The sequence below is a fragment of the Chelonoidis abingdonii genome, chromosome 12 (genome assembly GCF_003597395.2).
Source record: "Chelonoidis abingdonii isolate Lonesome George chromosome 12, CheloAbing_2.0, whole genome shotgun sequence".
NCBI classification, from domain to species: domain Eukaryota; kingdom Metazoa; phylum Chordata; order Testudines; family Testudinidae; genus Chelonoidis; species Chelonoidis abingdonii.
The window spans coordinates 5180311-5206799 of record NC_133780.1 but is presented as its reverse complement, the minus strand read 5'-3'; the positions used below and the strand labels follow the sequence as shown (position 1 = coordinate 5206799).

Genomic DNA, 26489 nt, shown 5'->3' with positions numbered 1-26489 from the left:
CCCTGTCCCCTTCGATTTGGGGGAGCCTCTGGGACAATCACAAGTCCCTACTGAAATCCCCCTTTTCACTGGGGATCTTGCAGTCTCCCCTTCCATCCCCCCTGGACATAAAGGCTTCGGGGTTTGAATCTCCCTGAATACTGGGAGAGGCTGCCCATGTCTAGGGGACCTGCATGCCCCCCCTCTGCCCCCAGAGGTAGGGGCCTGGAGCCAGGTGGCTGCAATGCGGTGGGTGTATCGCTAGGACCCAGGAGGAGCTGGGGATGGAGCCATGGCTGGGGTCATGCAGCTCTGGCAGCAGGAAGTGAATTGCACTGGCTGTGTGAATGAATTTCAGGTTCCTGGCACTGTCCCTATTGCAAGATCCCCGAGCTTTGGGGGGGCTGCAGCTGGGGACCCCAGAGCCCTGGCTGCACCTGGAAGAGGGGAGTAACATTCCTGCTGCTCCCCCAGGAGACTCTCCCCGTGCAGAGACCCCAGCCTGGCCAGGCCACCCTATAAAGGGAAGACAGACCTTCCACCTCAAAACAAAGAGCAGGCGACCCCAAACCTGGGCGGGAAGACCACCCCCAATGAGCAGCCTCTGCTCTCAGTGAGGGCACCGCTTGGAGGGCAGGTAAGGGGGTGAGCGCTCCAGTTATACTATCTCAGCCCCAGGGTCGGTGCAACCATTTAGGCGAACTAGGCGGTTGCCTAGGGCGCCGAGATTTGGGGGCGCCAAAAAGCACTCCCAAATTTTTTTTAAATGGTTGAGCGGCCACTGCTACTAGGGAGCCTGCAGCCCAGGGTGTCCCCTGGGTCAGGGCGCCGCCGTGGCAGCCGGCAGCCCAGGGTGTCCTCTGGGTCAGGGCACTGCCGGAGGGGGCGGCAGGCAGCTCCCGTGGAGCTGCTGCAATGGTGCCTGCGGGTGGTCCGCCGGTCCGCGGCTTGGATGCAGCAGCCACATCCGTGCCTGCAGACAGTCAGCTGCTTGCGCGGCTCCAGTGAACCACCCGCAGGCACCACTGTGGCAGCTCCATGGAGCTGCGGGACCAGCGCGCTGGGGCAGCAAAATTGCCATCTGCCTAGGGCGCTGAAAACCCTAGCGCCAGTCCTGCTCAGCCCCATGTTCTGTTCCCTGAGGAGTTTAGTGGAAGTGATCATCCCAGCCTGTTGGGGTGTTGTTGGTCTGGTTTTTTGGTCTTTTCTGCTGGTGATGTCAGTTTGCACAACTGAATTTTCCCATCTGTACTGACAGCTGGGACATCCGGGAGCAATGCGTGTGACACACACAATCAGAGGCTCAGCTGGTGTAAATGAAGCCAGTGGAGCTATGGCTGGATTCCTATCCGCTGCGGATCTGGCCGCGTCGACTCTAGCGTGGAGCGATGGCCTATGTCTGCCAGTGGAGGATCTGACTTGACAAATTTGTATTTACAGTCAGCGATGATTCGAGTACCAATCCGCACTCCTTCGGAGTCAGCAATCGCCAGACAAAGTGGCATACAAACAAACCGCCAAGGGGAAAGTCCCACCAGCTCAAATAAAAAAAGTCAGGTAAGGGTTAGCTCAGTATTACTCATGAAAGGTTGTAAAGTCCAGCACTCACAGGCCGCGTTAATTCCATCCCCTTATGTGTGGGTGTCAGGATCCAATCTCCAAGAACAGATTCACATGCTGCATCCTTCATGAACACAGGACTGCATGTCATTCAGGCCTCATTCTGTGCTTTTAGCCCTCTCATCTATAACATGTCCCCGTCAGCACATTGATACTAAGGAAATCTCCCTATCTCTGTGGAATTCCAGAGGACCCACGGTTTGTCTCAGGGACACTAAAGGGGTGAGGTTTTTCTAAATGATTAACTATTCCCCACCAAACTAGGGTGACCAAACAGCAAATGTGAAAAATCGGGACAGGGGGTGGAGGGTAATAAGAGCCTATACAAGAGAGAGACCCAAAAATCAGGACTGTCCCTATAAAATTGGGACATCTGGTCACCCTACACCAAACACACTCTTCCCTGCCCTCCCTGTTACTCTCGCCTTCCGTTTCCCTCTAACTACCCACTGGTGATGTAAAACCCCCTCAGCTTTTGCCTTTTCCTGGCTAACTCGCCAGGTGATACTAGTCTTTTAAGAGTTTCCTGTCTCATTTATTGAACACTGATATGGAAGCCATTCCACACCCTTGATCATCTTCATTGCCCTTATCATAGGACTAGAAGGGACCTCGAGAGGTCATCAAGTCCAGTCCCCTGCACACATGGGAGGACTAAGTATTATCTAGACCATCCTGACAGGTGTTTGTCTAACCTGCTCTTAAAAATCTCCAGTGTTGGAGATTCTACAACCTCCCTGGGCAATTTATTCCAGTGCTTAACCACCCTGGCAGTTAGGAAGCTTTTCCTAATGTCCAACCTAAACCTCCCTTGCTGCAGTTTAAGCCCATTGCTTCTTTTCCTATTCTCAGAAGTTAAGAAGAACAATTTTTCTCCCTTCTCCTTGTAACAACCTTTTATGTACTTGAAAACTGGTATCATGTCCCCTCTCAGTCTTCTATTCTTCAGACTAAACAAACCCAATTTTTTCAATCTTCCCTCATAGGTCATGTTTTCTAGACCTTTCATCATTTTTGTTGCTCTTCTTTGGACTTTCTCCAGTTTGTCCACATCTTTCCTGAAATGTGGCACCTAGAACTGGACACAACACTCCAGCTGAGGCCTTATCAGTGCAGAGTAGAGCAGAAGAATGACTTCTCGTGTCTTGCTTACAACGTTCCTGCTAATACATCCCAGAATGACGTTTGCTTTTTTTGCAACAGTGTTACACTGTTGACTCATATTTAGCTTGTGATCCACTATGACCCCCAGATCCCTTTCCGCAGTTCTCCTTCCTAGGCAGCCATTTCCCAGTTTGTACGTGTGCAACTGATTGTTCCTTCCTAAATGGAGCACTTTGCATTTGTCCTTATTGAATTTCATCCTGTTTACTTCAGACCATTTTTCCAGTTTGTCCAGATCTTTTTGAATTTTAATCCGATCCTCCAAAGCACTTGCAACCCCTCCCAGCTTGGTATCATCCGCAAACTTTTTAAGGGTGCTGTCTACACCATTATCTAAATCTTTGATGAAGATATTGAACAGAACTGGACCCAGAACTGATCCTTGCAGGACCCCACTGTTATGCCCTTCCCGCGTGACTGTGAACCACTGATAACTACTCTCTGGGAATGGTTTTCCAACCAGTTTTGCACCCACCTTATAGTATCCATCTAGACTTTATTTCCCTAGTTTGTTTAGGACAAGGTTATGTGAGACAGTATCAAAAGCCTTACTGAAGTCAAGATATCCCACATCTACCGCTTCCCCCCATCCACAAGGCTTGTTACTGTGTCAGGAAAGCTATTAGGTTGGTTTGACATGATTTGTTCTAGACAAATTTGTGCTGACTGTTACTTATCACCTTATTATCTTCTAGATGTTTGCAAATTGACTGCTTAATTATTTGCTCCATTATCTTTCTGAGTATACAAGCTAAGCTGGCTGGTCTGTATTTCCCTGGATTGTCTTCATTCCGCTTTTTATAGAAGGGCGTAATATTGCCCTTTTTCCAGTTTTCTGGAATCTTTCCCGTACTCCATGACTTTTCAAAGATAATCGCAAATGGCTCGGATATCTTCTGAGCCAGCTCCTTGAGGATTCTAGGATGCATTTCATCAGGCCCTGGTGACTTGAAGACAAACAACTTGTCTGGCTCATTTTAAACTTGTTCTTTCCCTATTTTAGCCTCTGATCCTACCCCATTTTCACTGCCATTCACTATGTTAGATGTCCAAGCGTCACCAACCTTCTTGGTGAAAACTGAAACAAAGGTTCTGTGAACCTTTTCCAGTTCCCCCAGTGAAGGATGGCCACTCCTTTGATTTTCCTCTTTCCTAGAGTTTGGCTCAGAGACTCTGTTACTGAAAGCGTTTTAAACTGTCTTGGGGGTGGGGTGGGGGTGGGGGTTAGTGCTGGTGGGAGGGGCTGGAATAAAATGAACCGGTGTTTTCCCAGCATCACCGATTCTAGAAAGTCTGTCTTTTGGGAAACAGCCTGGAGTGAATCGGAGTGTGAAATGGACAAAAGCCCCCTGGTGAAATGTCCCCAAACACCTTTCTTGCCCTGACAGGGCTGCAGAAGATCCACACAGGAAGGGAAATGACAGCAGCAGATGCGATGCAGCTCGGGGATTTTCAGCAAGGTTTTGCTAGAGAAGAAGGGGTGGAAAATACACACATCCAGGTGGGAACCAAGTGTGATTCCCTTGCTGGAACTGTTCAGTCAGGGCCTTGATTTTTAGAACAGGGGCCATTGGGAGAGGGTAGAAATCCCCCCGTTCCTAGAACAGGGAACAACCTCACCTGCACGAGGCTGGAGAAATTTACCAGATTCCCAGTGCTGCAGCCTGAACCTAATAGCCAGAGGCAGCCAACGAGGTACAGGGAGAAATGCCTTGTCCCTCATATCTAGCTCCTAGGAAAGAGGAGGGGTTGTTGGGGTTTCTCTTCCCGGACCCTTTTTGGGGGGTCTGTCTCCCGTATCAGCCTCTGGCTAGTAGGTATGTGATGGACATGAAGCTCCTGCCTTCTTTCATTGGTCCTTCCCCTCTCTCTTTCTCCCCACTCTGAACCCTCCTGGCTGCTCTGAGCAGGGTGAGGGTGGGATCCTGCTACTCTGTCTCCACCCCCCTACGCCTCTCCGAGTGTCTGTTTAATCAGCCTTCCTCCCCCGTGACTAGCGGGATTGTGGCTGGAGCAGCAGGCACTGAGTGAGGGACTTTTGTTGTTCCAGGGGCCAGTGACCTTCGAGGAGGTGGCTGTGTATTTCACCCAGGGGCAGGGGGCTCTGCTGGACCCCGCTCAGAGAGCCCTCTACAGGGACGTCATGCAGGAGAACTACGAGACGGTGACCTCGCTGGGTAAGGGATTCCCGTCCCCTCAGCTATTAGAAACCGTGGGATCTGTGATGTTCCCATTTCTGGTCTTTCTCAATCAATTAGATTTCAGGGCTATGAGCCCCATGGTCACCAGACCCCCTGGGAGAGAGACGTCCCTCTCCACCCCGCTCCCATGGAACAGGGGACTCAGGAAGATAGAGGAGATGATAATTTGTTCCCATCTCCACAGCTTTCAAAGGGGCGGAAGTAGCATGGTGACCTGCCCGTATTAATTCTCACTCACACACAGAATCCCTCTCCCCCTCCCTTCCTGGGACTAGGTCTATCCCTGGGCAGGTTGCCAGGCTCTGCAGGTTGAGTAATAGGCAGCGCCTGACAAGCTAAGCTGTGTGTTCACCAGCAAATCCCCCAGGGTGCACAGATCCTGGAAGCTCGTACTGAGAGGAGCACATCCCCTGCTTGGGGGCTCAGTGAGCATATTCCCATCCACTCAGATTCCGTGTCTCCCCCCCGCAGCCCAACGCGGGGTCAGATTAAGATCAGGGAATGTTCTTTGTGACAAATCCTCTCCCAGTGCCTGACACACCCTGATCTCACCTGATTTCACCCCCTGAGCACGATTCCCCCTTCCCAAACCTGAAATGATCGCCCGGCTGGAGCGCGGGGAAGAGCCGTGGGTCCCGGATCTCCAGGCCTGCGAGGGAAGGGAGAGCCCAAGAGGCACCCGCACAGGTGAGGAATCAATGAAACGAGCACAAACCACCCGGGGAGTGAAGGAAACAGCTGGGACTCCCATAAATGTACTGTGAGCGAGAGCCCTCAGTTCTGCTTCATCTCACCCAGGTCAGGGCTATAGCCAGAAAGGGCCATGTCCCCCTAGCAGGTGTCACTCACAGCTTCACACCCACCCTGGCTGCCAGTTGGCAGGAGTTCCCTCCATGACTTTACTTCCCTCTTGCTGTTTGGCTGGGATGTGGGGACAGCATTGAATTTCTCAGTATTTCATCTAGTTATTGTGTTGTTAAACCTCTTCTCTATTCTCCTGTTGTTTCTCTCTGGCACTGGAATGACTCCTGTCTGGATCCTCTCTCTCTCTCTGTCCCAGCAGGTGATGGGATGGTGAGTGAAAACACAGACGAGAATCTGCAGCAGGAAGGTCCTGAGCAAGTGGAACCATGTGGGATGTTATTGGAAAGATCTGAAGGGAGTTTTTCCCAGAGGCATGAGCGGCGAAATGCCTGGGGAAATGGGCACAAGCCAGAGAGGCAGCTGGGAACCCATCAAGGGCAGAAAGTGGGTAAATCCACTGATCATGGGGGAGTTTGCAAAGACCCCAAGGAAACCAGAGCCCAGCAGAGAATCCCATCAGGAGTGAGAGACAACACATGCGCCGAGTGCGGGAAAAGCTTCAATCGGCGCTCAAACCTTATTTCACATCAGAGACTCCACACTGGAGACAGGCCTTTTAAATGCCTTGAGTGTGGGAGAAGTTTTAATCAGCGAGAGCACCTCGTTAGGCATCAGAGGCTCCACACGGGAGAAAAGCCCTATATATGCCTGCAGTGTGGGAAAAGCTTCATTCAGAGCTCCCAGCTTATTACACACCAAAGAGTCCACACGGGCGAGCGACCCTACGAGTGCCCAGAATGTGGAAAAATGTTTAGTGATGGCTCCGCCTTTATTAACCATCAGCGAATCCACACGGGGGTTAAACCCCACAAATGCCTCGACTGTGGGAAAAGCTTCAATCGGAGCTCAGCCCTGGTTAGACACCAGAGAACCCACACGGGAGAGAGACTCTTTATATGCCTGGAGTGCGGGAAAACATTTAGTGACAGTTCAGCCCTCATTGGGCATCAGAGACTCCACTCTGGGGATAAACCCTTTAAATGCTCTGACTGTGGGAAAAGTTTCTTTCAACTCTCACGGCTCCTTGCACATCAGAGAATCCACACGGGCGAGAACCCCTATAAATGCCTCGAGTGTGGGAAAAGGTTTAATGACAACTTAAACCTTATTACACACCAGGTTATCCACACCGGAGAGAGACCCTACAAATGCTTGGACTGTGGGAAAAGCTTCAGTCGCAGCTCGCATCTTATTACGCATCACAGAACCCACACTGGAGAGAGACCCTATAAATGCCTGGACTGTGGGAAAAGCTTCAGTCAGAGCTCAAACCTAATTACACATCAAAGACTCCATACAAGAAAGAAACCTTGACTGTGGTAGAACTTTCACTTGGGGCTCTGGTCACATGAGACATCAGCAGACCCATACAGGGAGACACCTCTGAAATGTCCTTGGAGTGGAAAATGCTTCAAGCAGACTTGCACCATAGTGGACCACGGAGACTCCATGAAGGATCCATTTCCTAGTTCCCACACACATTAGCAGCTTTTGGTTCTCAGGGATAACTGCCTGAAACAGGAGCATCTTTTCCTGTGGAAAAGTTTGTGGATTTGAAAATATTTTCATTCTGAATGTGGACAAAAAGTAAAAAAAAACCCACAATTTTTTTTTACACAAAGGAGTCTCCAAAAAACAAACAAACAAACAGTTTCAGGGGTAAAATGGAATTTTTCAGCTTCCTGGCTGTCCATCTCATAGGCGCTTGTCAATGTCACTTTCTCCTTGCAGTCAGGAAGTTAAATTGAGTCGGTTGCTCAGGTAGGCCATTGTCTGTACGCTAGCCAACTTTTTAAATGCCAAATGGCTTTTCAGGTTTAATGACCATCTGAGGACGTATCCAGGGAATAGAATCTCATGCTTGGTCTACACTACATACTTACTTTGGCATAACTACATCACTCGGTGGTATGAAAAATCCACACCCCAGGAAAAAAAATAGTGGGTGCCACCTGCAGATCAGCTCCCTCCTCGTCCCCGCCCCTCACTGCCGGTGAGCAGCTGGGGGGTGGAGGGAGAGGAACAGGGACAGGAAAAGGCAAAGCGAGGATGGGGCATGCTCAGAGGCGGAGGCGGGAAGAGGTGGAGTGGGGGTGGGAAGAGGTGGGTGGGGCAGGGTCTTAGGGGAAGGGGCGGAGTGGGGCCAGGGTCTGGGCTGGAGTGGGGCTTGAGACCCCTGGGGAACATAAGAACGGCCCTGCTGGGTGTCAAGAAACTTTATCTCTGCATCCCGTCCTGAGGTGACATGTACTCAGTCAATATGGGGATAATTGAAATCCCCTATTATTATTATTGGGAAATTAGAAAGTTGGCAGCTCTGTACAGCTTCACTCACCAGACGGACATTGAAGCACACTCTGGTCCCTGGCTCGAATGCAGGTTTCAGCCTGGGCTCTCTGCTGGTTCGTCGCAGTGGCTGCACCAACCTTGACCCGGCTTCTCCAAAGGAAGCGGCTATGGGCAGGACTCTCCCAGTTGTCAGTGGAAATGCTTGAATTTCCTCAGGCCTTGCTTGACTTTGTTGCTGTATCTGAGCTTTGGCCTTCCTCTGCCTTGTGGGTGGTTCTTAAGTTGGCCATACAGCCAAGATTTTGTTGCTTCTCCTGTCATCAGTCAAAATGTTGGGTGGCCACCACATTGGATCATGTGCCTGGACTAATTTAGCTAAGTTACTGTCTTACAGACCTTGAGGCTTGTAGCCTCATTGCACTTCTATCTTAACGTACCAAGAGGCCGCACAAGTCATTCATTCCGTAGTTGCTTAGGTGTCTAATTCGGGCTTTGAGTGTGACAGTGATTTTACCAGATGCTTAAAAGTGAGGCGTTGTGATAGTGCCCAACACAATGCGTCATTCTTTTTTTGTGTATTCTGCTTGGGGCACAGGACTGGCCCAAGAGGCAGGCTTGGAGATTGGGAGCCAGGAAACCACCTGCTGCTGTTTGTTCCTGTTGTGTCCTGGGAAACGCTCCTGTGTGTGCGCTCTTTGTAAATAAACAGGACTAAATAATCCGTTTATCCTGCTAATGGAAACAGCCCATGAACACTCACAATACTGGCTAGCAAAAGGGGCAATGCTGGTGTCAGAATGCCAAGGGTTGTGCATACCCCATTGCCTCGTTCCTCCTCCCCCCCCCACCAGGCTCTCCTGTTCTCCCCCTCTGGCCAGGGGCTCTGTGTACCCCCTATTTCTCCATCCTCCATACCAGGGTTCCCCATTCTGCCCTTTAGGCCAGGGACTCTGTGTGTCTCCACTGTTGCTTGCTGTCCCCATGACAGGGGGGCTGTGTCTTATTCCTCCTACAGACCTATGTTTCTTTTTTTTTTCTCCTCACCCTCCAAAGTACCTTTCTTTTCCAGCATCAACACTGCTGTGCTCAGCCCTGTAGAACAGAGCCGTGCCAGTCTGGGCCAGTCATTCTGGGCTCAGAGACTGGCTGCAGTGGGTTTTTTTCATTGCAGTGAAGACATATTCTAATTTCTCTTTGTGGATCTAGCCCCATGTCCCACCCCAGAGGCAGCCGCATCTCTGTGCTCGCTCCTGAGTCCCACCCGCGTCCCCTGCACTATCCTCTCCTCTATCCCATCCGGGGAATGACTCAGGACAATAATTTCCCTCCAAAACAAGATGTTGGTGCAGTTAAAAAAGCAGGGAGGGGGAATCCCCTCAGATCCGAGGTGGGTTTTATATCAATATTTCAGAAATACAGGGGGAAATGACGAAATCTGAGAGAATTCAATAATGAGGGAAAGGGCAAAATCTGAGGGGATTTTGTGTCCTCTCTGATAATCAGAGGAGAATGTGGAGGTGGGGGTACCTGTGGGCTGTGTGCAGGTCTGAGGCTGGGGAAGGGCCCCCAGACCCATGGGCTGTGTGTGCACTTTTGGGGCCCCAACTTTTCCTGTCATGCCCACCCTTACCAGTAATGGAATCTGTCTGTGTCCTCCCCCCCGGCTCCATTCCTGCACTGTTGACTCAGCAGGAGAGCTTGGGCTGAAGGCGGAGATGTGGGTACAACTGGGGACGAGGAATAAGGGCAGGTGGAGCTGGGGCTGGAGCTGGGCTGAGGCCAGGGGCCAGAGGTGGGGCCTGGATCAGGACCGGGGCAAGAGTGGCATCGTGGCCAGGGCCAGGAGTGGATCCCGGGGTGGGAGCTGAGCCGGAGCTGGGGCGGGGAGTGGAGCTGGGCTGGAGCCGGGGGCCAAGGGCAGGAGACAAACCGGAGCAGAGCCGAAGGCAGAGCAGGGCTGGGTGGCGCTCTCTCCCTGCTCCCCTTGGGGGTGGCACGGGCCCCACTGCGCTCCCTTCGAATGTTCCTCCAGGCCCCTTTAGGACCACTGGGAACCACTGTTCTAGCTAGTACCTTGAGGCACCAGTACCGGGAGTGTGGTCAATGTACCCAGCCCTGCCCAGAAGGCTTGTTTTCCATTACAGAAATGGGGAAGTCATGCCCCAGAATGGACTGACCACCTCCCAGGAAGTCTGTCGGCTCCTGTCTTCCCTCCCTTCCTTCCTCACCCTGCATGTTTCCTCCCCCTCCCTCTCTCTCTCGTACAAAACCACCAGCAGCTCCCTGGAAATCCCCGACCTGAGCCAACTTCACCACAGCCGCTTCTGTCCCTCAATCAGGAGGAGGCGCTAATCGGGTGTGAAAAGTGGTGGTTATTCTTCAGCCTGTTGGGGTGACCGAGAATGGTGATGGGGAAAGTTTCAGAAGGGGTGAGAGTCCGTTTCACACCCCGACACCCCCTGCGGTGTTTTTTGGTTTTGTTTTTTTCTGCAGACAGATGTCCTACGCTTTGCACGAGGGAACATTTTAGGTCACTTTTATTACACGGCCGATGCAGCCCCTCCTACCAGGGTTCAATCCACTGAGATGCTTTTAAAGCCTCCCACTGACAGAGCATCCATTGGTCAGGAACCATGGCCAATCAGAGCTGCAGGGCAGGGCCTGCGGACAGGGTAGTGCTGAGAGCCGCCTGGCCACGAAGCTGCTTTAATAAGCGCGGCCTGAAGCCTGCACCCCTGACCCATTCCCATGCCTCAACCCCCTGCCCCAGCCCTAATCCCCCTCCCATCCTCTGAACCCCTCGCTCCCAGCCCGGAGCACGCTCCTGTAGCCCAAATCCCTCATCCCCAGCCCTACCCCAGAGCCTGCACCCCAAGCTGGAGCCCTCACCCCTTCCCACACCCCAGCCCCCCAATTTCGTGAGCATTCATGGCCCGCCATACAATTTCCGTACCCAGCTGTGCCCCTGGGGCCAAAAAGTTTGCCTGCCCCTACTGTTGTTTAAGGAGACCCACCGCTTGTCTCAGGAGGCAGAAATGGGGTTAGATTTTTCTAACAACACCCCCACCCGCAAACATACTCCCCTCTAGGGTGACCAGACAGCAAGTGTGAAAATTTGGGACGGGGTGGGGGATGCGGGGGGTAATAGGTGCCTGTATAAGAAAAAGACCCACAAATCAGGACTGTCCTTATAAAATCGGGACATCCGGTCACCCTACTCCCCTCTGGGTCACCCGCTCTCCAGCCCCCGCTAATCCACCCTAGGCCGCTCAATGCAAAGCTGGGAGCTGCTGCCTGCACCCCAGAGGCAGGTGGCTGCAGAGCAATCGGGGTCTCGCTAGGACCCAGGAGGCGCTGGGGGGGCGGAGGGGGGAGCGGTGCCGGGAGGTCATACATAGCCCCAGCAGCAGGAAGCGGATTTCACTCGCTACAGGGTAACTCCTGGGCGCTGCTGTGTCCCTGCCCGATCCTCCAGCCCCGGCCGCCCGCAGCGGGGAGAGGTTACTACCGAGGGAGTCTCAGCCCTACGGCTTGCCAGGAGGCTCTTCCATCCCAGGGCAGAGACCTCGGCCTGCCCAGGACTTTCCCTATAGGGGAGACAGATCTTCCGCCCTCCCCCCCGCCCAACAAAAGAGCTGGGACCCCAGATCCAGGAGGAAGACACCATCCACTGAGCAGCCTCTGCCCCCAAGAGCTGCTCCCCTTGGAGCGAAGGTAAGAGACTTTCCCACCCCATGCCTGCCAGTGACCCCTGCCCTGCAGCTGATCCTGCTAGCTAAATGCTTTGCAGACCCTGGTTAAACAATCCCAGCCCCCTGGGCCGTTGACTGGGGTGAGGGGGTGGGTAATTTGGAAGATCAGCTCTGCTTGCTTTATTTTCTTTTTTTAATTGGTACTTCTTTGTTATGGGTGAATGTTCATCTCGTTGCACGGACTAGGGGAATCCGTGCAAAATGTGTGTTTGTGTGCTGCAAAACCACAGGGGCCAAATCCTCAGCTGGTGTAAAATCAGTGTCGCTCCATGAAGTCAACAGTGCTGTGATCCACTGACACCAGCTGAGGATCTGGCCCCATTTATCCCGGTGGAGCTGTGATCCATTGACACCAGCTGGGGATCTGGCCCCATTTATCCCGGTGGAGCTGTGATCCATTGACACCAGCTGGGGATCTGGCCCTGTTTATGCCATGGAGCTTTGATCCATTGACACCAGCTGAGGATCTGGCCCCGTTTATCCTGGTGGAGCTGTGATCCACTGACACCAGCTGGGGATCTGGCCCCATTTATCCCAGTGGAGCTGTGATCCACTGACACCAGCTGGGGATCTGGCCCCGTTTATTCCTGTGGAGCTGTGATCCACTGACACAGGCAGGGTCTGATCAGAAACAGTCAAATAAAAAAGAGTCCCATTCAATTACATCGTGTAATGGCAGACAGCTAGAAGGAGATAAGTTTTTAAAGTGCTTATATACCAATGCTAGAAGTCTAAAGAATAAAATGGGTGAACTAGAGTGCCTCGTATTAAATGAGGATATTGATATAAGAGGCATCACAGAAACTTGGTGAAATTTTAATCAATGGGATACAGTAATACCAGGGTACAAAATATATCAGAAGGACAGAACAGGTTGTGCTGGTGGGGGAGTGGCACTATATGTGAAAGAAAGTGTAGAATCAAATGAAGTAAAAATCGTAAATGAGTCAAACTGTACCATAGAATCTCTATGGATGGAAATTCAATGCTCTAACAATAACAATATAGGGGTAGGAATATATTACCGACCACCTGACCAGGATGGTGATTGTGACTGTGAAATGCTCAGGGAGATTAGAGATGCTATTAATATAACAATTAATTAATATAAAAAACTCAATAATAATAATGAGGGATTTCAATTATCCCCATATTGACTGGGTACATATCCACCTCAGGATGGGATGCAGAGATATAGGTTCTTGACACCTTAAACGACTGCTTCTTGGAGCAGCTGGTCCTGGAACCCACCAGAGGAGAGGCAATTCTTGATTTAGTCCTAAGTGAAGCACAGGATCTGGTCCAAGAGGTGAATATAGCTGGACCACTTGGTAATAGTGACCATAATATAGTTACGTTTCATATCCCTGTGGCTGGAAAAACACCACAGTGGCCCAACGCTGTAGCATTTAATTTCAGAACGGGGAACTATGTAAAAACGAGGAGGTTAGTTAAACAGAAATTAAAGGGTACAGAGCCAAAAGTGAAATCTCTGCAAGCTGCGTGGAAACTTTTTAAAGACAACATAAATGCATACCCCAAATTAAAAACATAGTAAAAGAACCGAAAAAGAGCCACCGTGGCTAAACAACAAAGTAAAAGAAGCAATGAGAGGCAAAAAGGCATCGTTAAAAAAGTAGAAGTTAAATCCTAGTGAGGAAGATAGGAGCATAAACACTGGCAAAAGAAGTGTAAAAATACATTTAGGAAGGCCAAAAAAAGAACTCGAGGAGCAGTTAGCCAAAGACTCAAAAAGTATTAGCAAATTTTTTTAAAGTTCATTAGAAGCAGGAGGCCTGCAAAACTGCTAGTGGGGCCACTGAATGACCAAGGTGCTAAAGGAGCACTTGAGGACGGTAAGGTCATTGCGGAGAAACTAAACGAAATCTTTGCAGCTGAGGATGTGAGGAGATTCCCAAACCTGAGCCATTCTTTTTAGGTGACAGATCTGAGGAACTGTCCCAGATTGAGGTATGGTTAGAGATGATTTTGGAACAAACTGATAAATTAAACAGCAATAAGTCACCAGGACCAGATGGGATTCACCCAATAGTTCTGAAGGAACTCAGATGTGAAATTGCAGAACTACTAACTGTGATATGTAACCTATCATTTAAATCAGCTTCCGTACTAGGTGACTGGAGGATAGCTAATGTGACTCCAATTTTTAAAAAGGGCTCCGGAGATGATCCCAGCATGTACAGGCCTGTAATCCTGACTTCAGTACTGGGCAAACTGGTTGAAACTATAATAAAGAACAATATTGTCAGACATAGATGAGTCAACATGGTTTTTGTAAAGGGAAATCATGCCTCACCAATCTACTAGAATTCTTTGAAGGGATCAAAAAGCATGTGGGTCAAGGGGATCCAGTGGATATAGTGTATTTAGATTTTCAGAAAGCCTTTGCAGGGTGCCTCTCCAAAGGCTCTTAAGCAAAGTAAGTTGCCACGGGATAAGAGGGAAGGTACTTTCATGGATTGGTAACTGGTTAAAAGAGGAAACAAAGGGTAGGTATAAATGGTCAGTTTTCAGAATGGGGAGGGGTAAATAGTGGTATCCCCCAGGGGTCTGTTCTGGGACCAGTCCTATTCAATATATTTATAAATGATCTGGAAAAAGGAGTAAATAGTGAGATGGCAAAATTTGCAGATGATACAAAATTATTAAAGATAGTTAAGACCCAGGCAGATTGCGAAGAGCTACAGAAGGATCTCTCAAAACTGGGTGACTGGGCAACAGAATAGCAGATGAAAGTTAATGTTGATAAATGTAAATTAATGCACATTGAAAAGAATAATCCCAACTATACGTATAAAATGTTGGGGTCTAAATGAGCTGTTCCCACTCAAGAAAGATCTTGGAGTCATTGTGGATAGTTCTGTGCAAACATCCACTCAATGTGCAGCGGCAGTCAAAAAAGCGAACAGAATGCTGGGAATAATTAAGAAAGGGTTGGATAATAGGACAGAAAATATCATGTTCCCTCTATATAAATCCATGGTACACCCACATCTGGAATACTGGGTGTAGATGTGGTCGCTCCATCTCAAAAAAGATATATTGGAATTGGAAAAGGTTCAGAAAAGGGCAACAAAAATTATTAAGGGTATTGAACGGCTTCTGTGTGAGGAGAGATTAATAAGCCTGGGACTATTTAGCTTGGAAAAGAGACGGCTAAGGGGAGATATGGTTGAGGCCAATAAAATCATGACTGGCTTTGAGAAAATAAATAAGGAAGTGTTGTTTACTACTTCTCATAACACAAAAACTAGGTGTCACCAAATGAAATTAATAGGCAGCAGGTTTAAAACAAGTATAAAGGAAGTATTTCTTCCCAGTCAACCTGTGGAACTCCTTGCCAGAGGATATTGGGAAAGCCAAGACCATAACAGAGTTCAAAAAAGAACTAGATAATTTCATGGAGGATAGGTCCATCAATGTTTATTAGCCAGGATGGGCAGGGATGGTGTCCCTAGCCTCTGTTTGCCAAAAGCTGGGAATGAGCGACAGGGGATGGATCACTGGTTGATTCCCTGTTCTGTTCATTCCCTCTGGGGCACCAGACACTGGCCACTGTCAGAGGACAGGAGACTGGGCTAGATGAACCTATTTGTCTGACCCAGTAGGGCCGTTCATATGACACCAGCTGGGGATCTGGCCCCATTTATGCTGATGGAGTTGTGATCCATTGACAGCAGCTGGGGATCTGGCTTGAACAATTTGTAGTAACATACAATACGTTTTTGGGTAACTGTTTGTACGAACTGGCTTTGAGTTCCTTCAGAAACAGCAAACGCCAGACAAAGTGGAATATAAACAAACTGTAGAGGGAAAATGCCTGTTAGATCAAGATTTTAAAAAAAAAGAAGAAAGAAAAGAAAAGAAAAAAGAATTAAGACCTTGTCTATGCTCATATTTTAGGGGGGGAGATTTTCAAAGATGCAAATGGCCAATTTTGAGTCATAAAACCACCATTGAAATAAATACATAAATCAATGGAATGAATCCACATTGGCAGTGGATCACCACTGAGACAATCAGAAGAGCAGATAAGACAGATTTGCAAGGGATCCATGAGGCTCTGTGCAGGCGGGTGACGCCTGCGTAAACGAACGAGGAATTCTTTTCACACCAAAGACATGAACAAGAATTCCAGAATAAGTTTGGGGAGGTGGATGTGTATACCCCTTCACCGAATCCAGCCTCCTTTGGCAGCGTGAGCCCTCATTTCAGATAGAGAAGAGCTGTTGTATCTAGGTGGTGGGCCGCATTGTGACTTCAACACCACAGCCATGGGGGCCGGGGCTCAGAGGTGCTCCCTAAAGAGAAAGAAAAGCCCATCCACCACCCTCACCCTATTTCGCCTCTTTGTGATAACTTTCATCCCCTTCTGCAACCCCTCCTATTCTAGGGTTTTTCCCCTCCCCCTATCTCAGCCCCTGCTCCTGCACCATGTAGTGTCTGTCTGTTTTACGACCCCCGGGTCAAATTCTACCCATCGCTCCCCTGCGAGCCAGCCCTTCTGTTCCTCTTTAAAGCAGTGAGCAGATGCACCTTCAGCGCATGTTACTGCGCGCATTCAGATTGCTGGAGCGTGTTCCATAACTGCAAAGTAGCCAATTCTGGTCGGAAACCGTTCGTGGCATGGCGTTAACTCTAGTTTTACAAACTGTTTGCTGTTGCTACCAGGAGCAGTTGCTGACACCTAGCTATTCTTTTTGGTTGCCCCATCATAGTTTGCTAACCCTCGCCTTTCCCCATCCACTGATTCTTAAGCGGAGAATGTCACCCGTGGGTTTACTTGTCAGTAATACAATAAGAGTTTGTTAGACAATTTCTGTCTCTATGGATAGAAATTCCATGCTTGAATAAGAAAACTATAGCAACAGGAATATACTAGCAACCACCAGCCCAGGATGGTGATGGTGATTGCGAAATGCTCACAGAGATTAGAGAGGCTACAAAAATAGAAGATTCACTAATAATGGGGAATTTTAACTATCCCTGTACAGATTGGGTATGTGTCATCTCTGAACAGAGATAAAATTTCCAGACTCCATTAACAACGGCTTCTTGGGAGTGGCTAGTCCTAGAACCCACAAGAGGAGAGACGATTCTTCATTTAGTCCTAAGTGACGCAGAGGATCTGGTCCAAGAGGTGAATATAGCTCAACTGCTTGGCAACAGCGACCGTAATGTAATTAAATTTAAACATCCTTGGGAGGGAAATACCAAAGAAGCCCACTACAGTAGCATTTAACTTAAAAAAAGAGGAACTGCCCAAAAATGAGGAAGCTAGCTCAACGGAAAATAAAAGGAACAGTCACAAGAGTGAATTGCCTGCATGCTGTATGGAAACTTTTTAAAACCACGATAACAGAGGCTCAAATTGAATGTATGCCCAAATTTAATTTAAAAAAACAGTAAGAGGACCCAAAAAAAAAAAAAAAGCCACTGCAGCTAAACAACAAAAAAGAGGCAAAAAGGCATCCTTTAAAAATTGGAAGTCAAATCTGACTGAGGAAAACAGAAAGGAAACATGAACTGTGGCTGGTTAGATGTAAAAGTTTATTTAGGCAGGCTGAAAAGCATTTGAAGAGCCACTAGCAAAAGGCACAAAAAGCTTTTTGAGTACATCAGAAGCAGGAAGCCTGCCAAACAGTCAGTGAGGCCACAGGGTGATGGAGGTGCTAAAGGAGGACCAGGCTGTGGGGAGAAGCTAAGTAAATTCTTTGCATCGGTCTTCATGACTGAGAGGATGTGAGGGAGATTCCCAAACCTGAGCCATTCTTTTTAGGTGACAAATCTGAGGAACTGTGCCAGACTGAGGTGTCATTAGAGGAGGTTTGGGAACAAATTGATAAACTAAACAGTAATAAGTCACCAGGACGAGATGGGGTTCACCCAAGAGTTCTGAAGGAACTCAAATGTGAAACTGCAGAACTACTAACTGTGGTATGTAACCTATCATTTAAATCAGCGTCTGTACCAGATGACTGGAGGATAGCTAATATAACACCCATTTTTTTAAAATGGCTCCAGAGGCGATCCTGGCAGTTACAGGCCAGTAAGCCTAACTTCAGAACCGGACAAATTGGTTGAAACTATAGTAAAGAACAGAATTATCAGACACATAGATGAACATGGTTAGTTGGGAAGGCATCAACGTGGTTTTTGTAAACAGAAATCATGTCTCACCAATCTATTAGAATTCTCTGAGGGGATCAACAATCATGTGGACAAGGGTGACCCAGTGGATAGAGTACTTGGACTTTCAGAAAGCCTTTTCCAGGTGCCTCACCAAAGGCTCTTAAGCAAAGTAAGCTGTCAAGGGATAAGAGGGAAAGTCCTCTCACGGATCAGTAACTGGTTAAAGATAGGAAACAAAGAGTAGGAATAAATGGTCAGTTTTCAGAATGGAGAGCGGTAAATAGTGGTGTCCCCCAGGGATCTGTGCTAGGATGAGTCCTATTCAACATATTCATAAATGATCTAGAAAAAGAGGTAAACTGTGAGGTGATAGTTTGAAGATGATACAGAATTACTCAAGATCGTTAACTCCAAGGCTGGTTACAAAGAGTTACAAAGGGATCTCTCAGAACTGGCTGACTGGGCAACAAAATGGCAGATGAAATTCATTGTTGAGTAATGCAAAGTAATGCACGTTGGAAACATAATCCCGGCTATACTTACAAAATGATGGGGTCTAAATGAGCTGTTACCACTCAAGAGAGAGATCTTGGAGTCATTGTGGTTAGTTCTCTGGAAACATCTGCTTAATGTGCAGCGTCAGTCAAAAAAGCAAACAGAATGTTAGGAACCATTAGAAAATGAATAGGTAACAAGACCGAAAATATCGTATTGCCTCTATATAAATCCAGAGTTTTACTACAGTGTGTGGTTCTGGTCACCCCATCTCAAAAAAGATATATTAGAATTGGAAAGGCTACAGAGAAGTGCAACAAAGACAATTCAGGGACGGAACAGCTTCCTTATGAGGAGAGATTAAAAAAACGGTGACTGCTCAGCTTGGAAAAAGAGACAGCTAAAGGAGGGATATGATGGAAATCTATAAAATCATGGCTGCTGTGGAGAAAGTGAATATGGAAGTGTTAGTTACCCCTTCACAAACACAAGAATCGGGGTCACCCAATGAAATTATTAGGCAGCAGGTTTAAATCAAACAAAAGGAAGTGTTTCTTAATGATTCCCACCATTCTGTTCGCTTTGACTGCCACTACACGTTGAGTGGATGTTTTCAGAGAACTATCCACAATGACTCCAAGATCTCTTTCTTCCTGTGCTGTTGAGGAGGATGAAAGTCCCAGGGAAGGAGAGCATCCAACTGGAACAGAAGGAAAAATCCCATAGTTGGGACCCTCCTTCCAGATGATGTTTTGGTATCCTCTAGCACTGAGGATACCTCTCTGGGGGAGGGAACCAGCTATTAGGAAGACACAGGTATTAGTAATGAGCCATTTGATCATTAGAAACATAGATAGCTGGGTTCACGATGACCAGGAGAACCGCATGGTGATTTGCCTGCCTTGTGCAAAGGTTGCAGATCTCGAGACATCTAGATAGACTTATGTGTAGTGCTGAGGAGGAGCTGGTGGTCGTGGTAGATGGAGGTACCAATGACATAGGGAAGGATAGGAGAGACATCCTGGAGGCCAAATTTACACTGCTGGGTAAGAGATGGAAGTTCAGGACCTCTATGGTAGCATTCGCTGAGATTCTCCCAGTTCCACATGTAGGGGCAGTTAGACAGAACTGCAGAGTCTCAATGCGTGGATGAGACGATGGTGCAGGGAGGAGGAGTTTAGAATTATTAGGAACTGGGGAAACTTTTGGGAAAGGGGGAGCCTATACAGGAAGGATGGTCTCCACCTAAACCAAAATGGAACCAGATTGTTGGCAATTAACATTAAAAAGGTCATAGAACAGTTTTTAAACTAAGGGCTAGGGGAAAGCTGAGAGGTGCGGAGGAACACGTGGTTCGGACATCCCTTAGGGGAGGATCTATTAATAGAGTATCTCTATGTCCTAGTGGGGACAAGAGGATGGAAAATGATAAAATATAGGCAGGGTCTGATCAGAAACAGTCAAATAAAAAAGAGTCCCATTCAATTACATCGTGTAATGGCAGACAGCTAGAAGGAAACAAGTTTTTAAAGCGCTTATATACCAGTGCTAAAAGTCTAAATGATAAAATGGGTGAACTAGAGTGCCTCGTATTAAATGAGGATATTGATATAATAGGATCGCAGAAACCTGGTGAAATGAGGATAATCAATGGGATACAGTAATACCAGTGTACAAAAATATATCAGAAGGACAGAACAGGTGGTGCTGGTGGGGGAGTGGCACTATATGTGAAAGAAAGCGTAGAATCAAATGAAGTAAAAATCGTAAATGAATCAAATTGGACCATCGAATCTCTATGGATGGAAATTCAATGCTCTAACAATAACAATATAGTGGTAGGGATATATTACTGACCACCTGACCAGGATGGTGATAGTTACAGTGAAATGCTCAGGGAGATTAGAGAGGCTATTAAAATTAAAAACTCTATATAATAATGGGGGATTTCAATTATCCCCATACTGACTGGGTACATGTCCCCTCAGGATTGAATGCAGAGAGATAGTTTCTTGGCACCTTAAACGACTGCGTCTTGGAGCAGCTGGTCCTGGAATCCACCAGAGGAGAGGCAATTCTTGATTTAGTCCTAAGTGGAGCACAGGACCTGGTCCAAGAGGTGAATATAACTGGACTGCTTGGTAATAGTGACCATAATATAGTTACATTTCATATCCCTGTGGCAGGAAAAACACCACAGCAGCCCTACACTGTAGCATTTAATTTCAGAAAGGGGAACTACACAAAAATTAGAAGGTTAGTTAAACAGAAATTAAAGGGTACAGCGCCAAAAGTGAAATCTCTGCAAGCTGCGTGGAAACTTTTTAAAGACACCATAATAGAGACTCAACGTAAATATATACCTCACATTAAAAACATAGTAAGAGAACCAAAAAAGAGCTACCGTGGCTAAACAACAAAGTAAAACAAGCAGGGAGAGGTAAAAAGGCATCCTTCCCGCATAGGCTCCCCCTTTCCCAAAAGTTTCCACAGTTCCTAATAAATCAAACCCCTCCTCTCTACACCATTGTCTCATCCACGCATTGAGACTCTGCAGTTCTGTCACTGCTGCATTCAAATCTGGGTGGCTGGAGAATGGTGGTTGTTAGCTGGGCACCCAGCTCTGAAGGCATCACCCTGCCAACAGCAGTGCAGAAGTAAGGGTGGCCGTACCATATCATGCCACCCTTACTTCTGTGCTGCTGGCTTCAGAGCTGGGTTGTCCGAGAGTGGCGGCTGCTGACTGACAGCCCAGGTCTGAAGGCAGCAGTGCGGAAGTAAGGGTGGCAATACCATACCATGCCGTTCGTACTGCTGCTGCTGGCGGTGGCTCTGCCTTCAAAGGTGGGATCCCCGCCAGCAGCTGCCGCTCTCCAGCTGCCCAGACCGCACTACCGCCAGCAGCAGCACAGAAGTAAGGGCAGCAGTGCCGCAACCCAACCGTAATCTTGTAACCCCCCTACAACTCCTTTTTGGGTCAGGACCCCTACAATTACAGCCCCGTGAAATTCCAGATTGAAATAGCTGACAACATGAAATTTACCATTTTAAAAATCCTATGACTGTGAAATTGACCAAAATGGACTGTGAATTAGGTAGGGTCCTACCCCTGACCCATGTCACTCATAGTGCCTCACTCATCCTGACAGACAGCTGGCAGGATCTCCCTCCCCAAATTTACTTCCCCCTGAGCATGTGCATGGCAGAATCCAATTTCTCCTTTGTGGGCACCTGCTGTTCTGTGATCCATTACCACTGGGTTATTCCACTTCCTCTTCCAAGCATGCAGGCTTCCCTTATCATTGCTGTGTTATTCATCTGTCTCTCTAGCTTCACACTGCAGTGTCATCAGGCAGCGCTGTTCAGAGACCTGACTGCTTCTCTAGCTCCCCAGTGCTTCACCGCTGCTGGAAGGAATCATAGAAATGTAGGGCTGGAGGGGACCTCGAGAAGTCATCAAGTCCAACCCCCTGGGCTGAGGCAGGACCAAGTAAAATTAGACCATCTCTGATAGGTGGGATAAGCCTTCATTTCTATTACACACACACGTGGCTCCACCTGCAGACTCTATATTGTGAAGCTAGAGAGAGGAAATATGGGGTGGATTTGTGGGGAGGGGACAGAGGACACTCCGTGTTTGAAAGATGAGGAGGAATAACCTGGCTGTAATGGATCAGAGCGCTCCACGTGCCCCCTTCGCACTTCAGAGAAGGAAAATTTGCACAGAGGTCAGGTTTTTTTTTACCTTTCTCAGGTCTAGTCTACGCTGGAGGGGGGATTGATCTAAGTTTCACAACTTCAGCTACATGAATAACATAGCTGAAGTCAAGGTACTTAGATCTACCCACCGCAGTGTCTTCGCTGCGGTGAGTCGACAGCAGACGCTCCTCTGTCGACTCCACCTGCACCTCTCGCTCCAGTGGAGCACCGGAGTCAATGGGAGAGCGCTCGGCGGTCGATTTATCACATCTAGACTAGACGCGATAAATTGACCCCCACTGGATCGAATGTAGACAAGCCCTCATTCTCCCCAGCCATTATTGTGCTGTGTCTCTCTTCTTTGCTATGCCCCTTTCTTTCCTCTCACCCTGCCAGAGGGAATGACTCCTGTCTGGGTTCTCTCTCTTTACTCCAGCGGGCGACAGGATGGTGAGAGAGGATGAGGAAGAGAATCCACAGCAAGTAGGCTGTAAGGAGCCAAAACCCCATGGGGCATCATCCAGATGCTCCAAAGAAGACATTGCATCAAGCCTCCAGCACGAAAAAGCCTCTGAGAGTCAGCACAGGGCAGAAAGGCAGCAGGGAAAGCAGCCAGGGAAGAAAGGGTGTCAAGCCATTAGTTCTAGTAGAGGTGGAAAGGACATCCGGGAAACCTCAATGCAGCAGAGAACCCATACAAGAGGGAACAAAAACCCACCTACCGAATGTGAGAAAAGATTCAACATGAGCAAACAGCTTGGCAGATCTCAGACCCTGCACTCGGGAGAGAAGCCGTATAAATGCCAGGAGTGCGGGAAGAGTTTCAATCAGAGCTCCAACCTTATTCTGCACCAACGAACGCACACGGGGGAGAGGCCCTACAAATGCCTCGACTGCGGGAAAAGTTTCAATCGGAGTTCGAGCCTCGTCGTGCATCAGAGAATCCACACGGGAGACAAACCCCACAAATGCACCAAGTGCGGGAAGAGTTTCATTCAGAGCTCCAACCTGACGACGCACCAAAAAATCCACACGGGAGAAAAAAACTGTCAGTGCCCAGAGTGTGGGAAAATGTTCAGTGACAACTCAGCCCTGATTAAGCACCGAAGAATCCATTCGGGACAGAAACCCTATAAATGCCCGGAATGTGGGAAAGGGTTTAGTGACAGCTCAACCTGTATTCGACACCAGAGAACCCACACGGGAGAGAGACCCTACAAGTGCCTGGACTGTGGGAAAAGCTTCAATCTGAGCTCCAACCTAGTTACGCACCGGAGAATCCACACGGGGGAAAGACCCTATAAATGCCTCGACTGTGGGAGAAGCTTTAGTCAGAACTCGCATCTGATTAAACATCAGAAAGTCCACACGAGGTTGAAATCTTGAATGTGGGAGCGGTTGCAGTCGGGGCTTTGGTTGGGTTTGGAATCAGCAAATCCATACAGGGAAGAAACTTTCTCAATGTCCTGAGAAGGGAAAATGTCATGGGGGTGGGGGAATGCAATCAATGGTTTTTTTGGGGGGGGGCGGGGGGAAACTGGACATATGAATGCTTGCTGGGAGGGGAGGAGAATTTTTGAGTGGGGAGGGATGGGGAAGACAGGCATAAAGTGGCTTGACTTGGTGCGAAATGGGACAATCCCGCAGCGATCTGGCCTTCCATCTGCCATTCGTTTTATCGAAAAGCAGCGCGGCTGTGATGGCTGTCTCACCACCATGGAGAAAATAGCTCCAGCAGGGTGTGTGCCCTGACCCTCCCCAGTGCCACCCCTGGGGCCACCCCGGACATTGGTGGCTTCGCAGGATTGAGCCAGATCTGAGAACTGCACTACACGACATCTGGGACGACACCATTGACTGAGATCCCAGGCTGATGCAGTGGTCCCCGGTGGACTGGGTGTGTTTGATGAAGATGTTTGATGGCTCAGAGCTGCAGCATGGGAAGGGGGGGATTATGGGAGAGGAGAAATGAGCATGAGTGATAGGGATGGGGAGAAGAGCCATGGAGAGGTGCGGGGGGGCAGGAGGAGGGGGATATGGGGCGAAAATGACAGAAGGTTGAGGGAACTAGCCAGGGATGTCTGTCAGCATCAAATTCTCTCTTCCCATGTGTGTCGTGATCTATAGGGGCTGCCTTTCTTGGGGAAGTAGGGAGTCTGAGCTGCTCTCCCTACCTTTGAATGGGGGCAGGGGTGTGGGGTCCCTGTCCCCCTGGGGGTTGAGTCTGATTTCCCCCTCCCTCTTCCCCCTCATGTGACCCTTGTGCCTCTGGGGATGTCTCTTCCCTCATCCCTGCCCCACTTATATAAGATGGGATATGGGGACAGGGCTGTCTCTTGGGGGGTGTCTGAGCCCCTCTCCCTGCCCCCACTCATGGGATTAGGGGCGTTGTCCATGGGAGGGGGGGTCAGACCTCCTTCCCCACCATGTAAGCCAAGATGGGGGGGGGTCTCCTCTTAGACTGAAGGGCTCTGCCCCTCACCATGTGAGCTGGGTTGAGGGAGACTGGGCCCTGGTGATGGGAAGATAAGAGACGTGCTTGGCTCATGCCCTGAGAACACGCTGTGGACACGGGGCAGTGAGGAGAGCTCATTGGGGCTCAGGTTCAGGGAACTAGCTCCTTGTCCCGCCTCTTCTGCCCAAGTTACTGTCAGAGGCATGTCATAAAGCTGCCAAGATTTTGGGACCTAGCCCATGTCTGTGATTTCTCTCCCCCACCCTATTTGTAGCGACACACTTCAGATATTTCAGAGCATGACTATTCTCCCTGTTCCACGATCGCAAAATGCACAGGGTGCGGGTGGAGCGCTTAGGCTACGCGGTTGTTATGTGATTCCTAGTGGAGAAACCACTATTCTAGGACTATTCCTGGGTCTGCCCCTGGCCCGCTGGGTGACCGTGGGCAAGGCCCATCAGCTGCCCGTGCCTCAGCTTCCCATCTGTAAAATGGGGGTCATTGGGGGGGGGGTTTACTGATGTAAAGCTCTGTTTAAAAACTGGGTCTTTTTATGCTTCTCTAGCTCCAGCAACGTATCAGCTGTTAATATTGGTGCAAACATCAACAGACTAATTGACCCCTCCTCCAACATTTTTCTGTTAAAAAAGCTAGGAAATGCACTGCCAAAAAACTTTGTTAACACAGGCTAAGGCTGCCTTAGGGTGACCAGATGTCCCGATTTTATAGGGACAGTCCTGATTTTTGGGTCTTTTTCTTATATAGGCTCCTATTACCCTCCACCCCCGTCCCGATTTTTCCCATTTGCTGTCTGGTTACCCTAGGCTGCCTGGTGATAACTCGTGCCCTTGCAGAAGGCAGAGTTCAGGGGAAAAAATCCTTCTGAAAACCAGGCAATACAGAGTTAAGGTACATGCCCATGCAACCTTAGCTCCGCCCCCTTGGAGCTGGCAGCGTTCGGGGGAAGCTGTACTGAAAGGTGGGAGATCCCTGTTCAAATCCCTTTTCCCCACCCAGGCTGCGTGGGGAATTGGCCTGGGGTGTCCCACGTCCTGGGTAACTGCTCTAGGCTAAAAGTTATAAGAGAGTCGTGCCCCTCCCAACAGCTGTTTTGGGTGCAGTTAGGAGAGATCTGATCATGAGTACGGCTGTTGTGACAATTGGCCTATAACTCTTGCCTACTTAGGAGTTCACCGTGGAAAGTAGGTCAAGTTATTTTCAATAGAATATGTTCTAAACAGATCATAGAATATCAGGGTTGGAAGGGACCTCAGGAGGTCATCTAGTCCAACTCCCTGCTCAAAGCAGGACCTATCCCCAGAGAGATTTTCGCCCCGATCCCTAAGTGGTCCCCTCAAGGATTGAACTCACAACCCTGGGTTTAGTAGGCCAGTGCTCAAACCAGTGAGCAGATGCAAGAGAAGCAGCCAGCGAGCCTAAGTCCAAACAACACAGGGCAAGTTGATGCGATATAAGGCTGGTGTTGAAATTATGTAAGGTGAAAACAGGAGAAGTGAAGATGGACATTAATAAGCCAAAATTGGTGAGACAAATATTAGGCCTAATTGATGGACAAAATAAGGAGGGAGATGAACTCTGCCTCCCACTTTTTTTCCCTTCGGGGGTATCTTAAAAAGAGACTGGAAATGAGATCAGTTCTCCTCTCCCGTCCCAGCTTACTTCGCCTCATCTCATCTCCCCCCAGCTCATCCCCCCCAACCTACCAGCACTTCATCTCATCTCGACTCATCTAAAGGACTTGCTCCTCTTTAGAGAACTGCGTTTTCACCTGTGAGTGCTGAAAGTCATCTCATTACC

General features: G+C 48.8%; 1 protein-coding gene across 1 annotated transcript in view; it reads left to right on the top strand.

Moving 5' to 3' along the window:
* Positions 1–334: 334 nt before the first annotated feature.
* LOC116836537 (uncharacterized) overlaps positions 335–26489 on the top strand; it is a 50686-nt gene continuing 24531 nt past the window's right edge. The window contains exons 1-5 of the mRNA XM_075071703.1: positions 335–616; positions 4152–4940; positions 5535–5651; positions 6025–7118; positions 22991–23589. Of these exons, the coding sequence (XP_074927804.1) occupies positions 4907–4940; positions 5535–5651; positions 6025–7118; positions 22991–23589 (1844 nt within the window). The 5' untranslated portion in view covers positions 335–616; positions 4152–4906. The remainder of the gene's footprint in view (positions 617–4151; positions 4941–5534; positions 5652–6024; positions 7119–22990; positions 23590–26489) is intronic.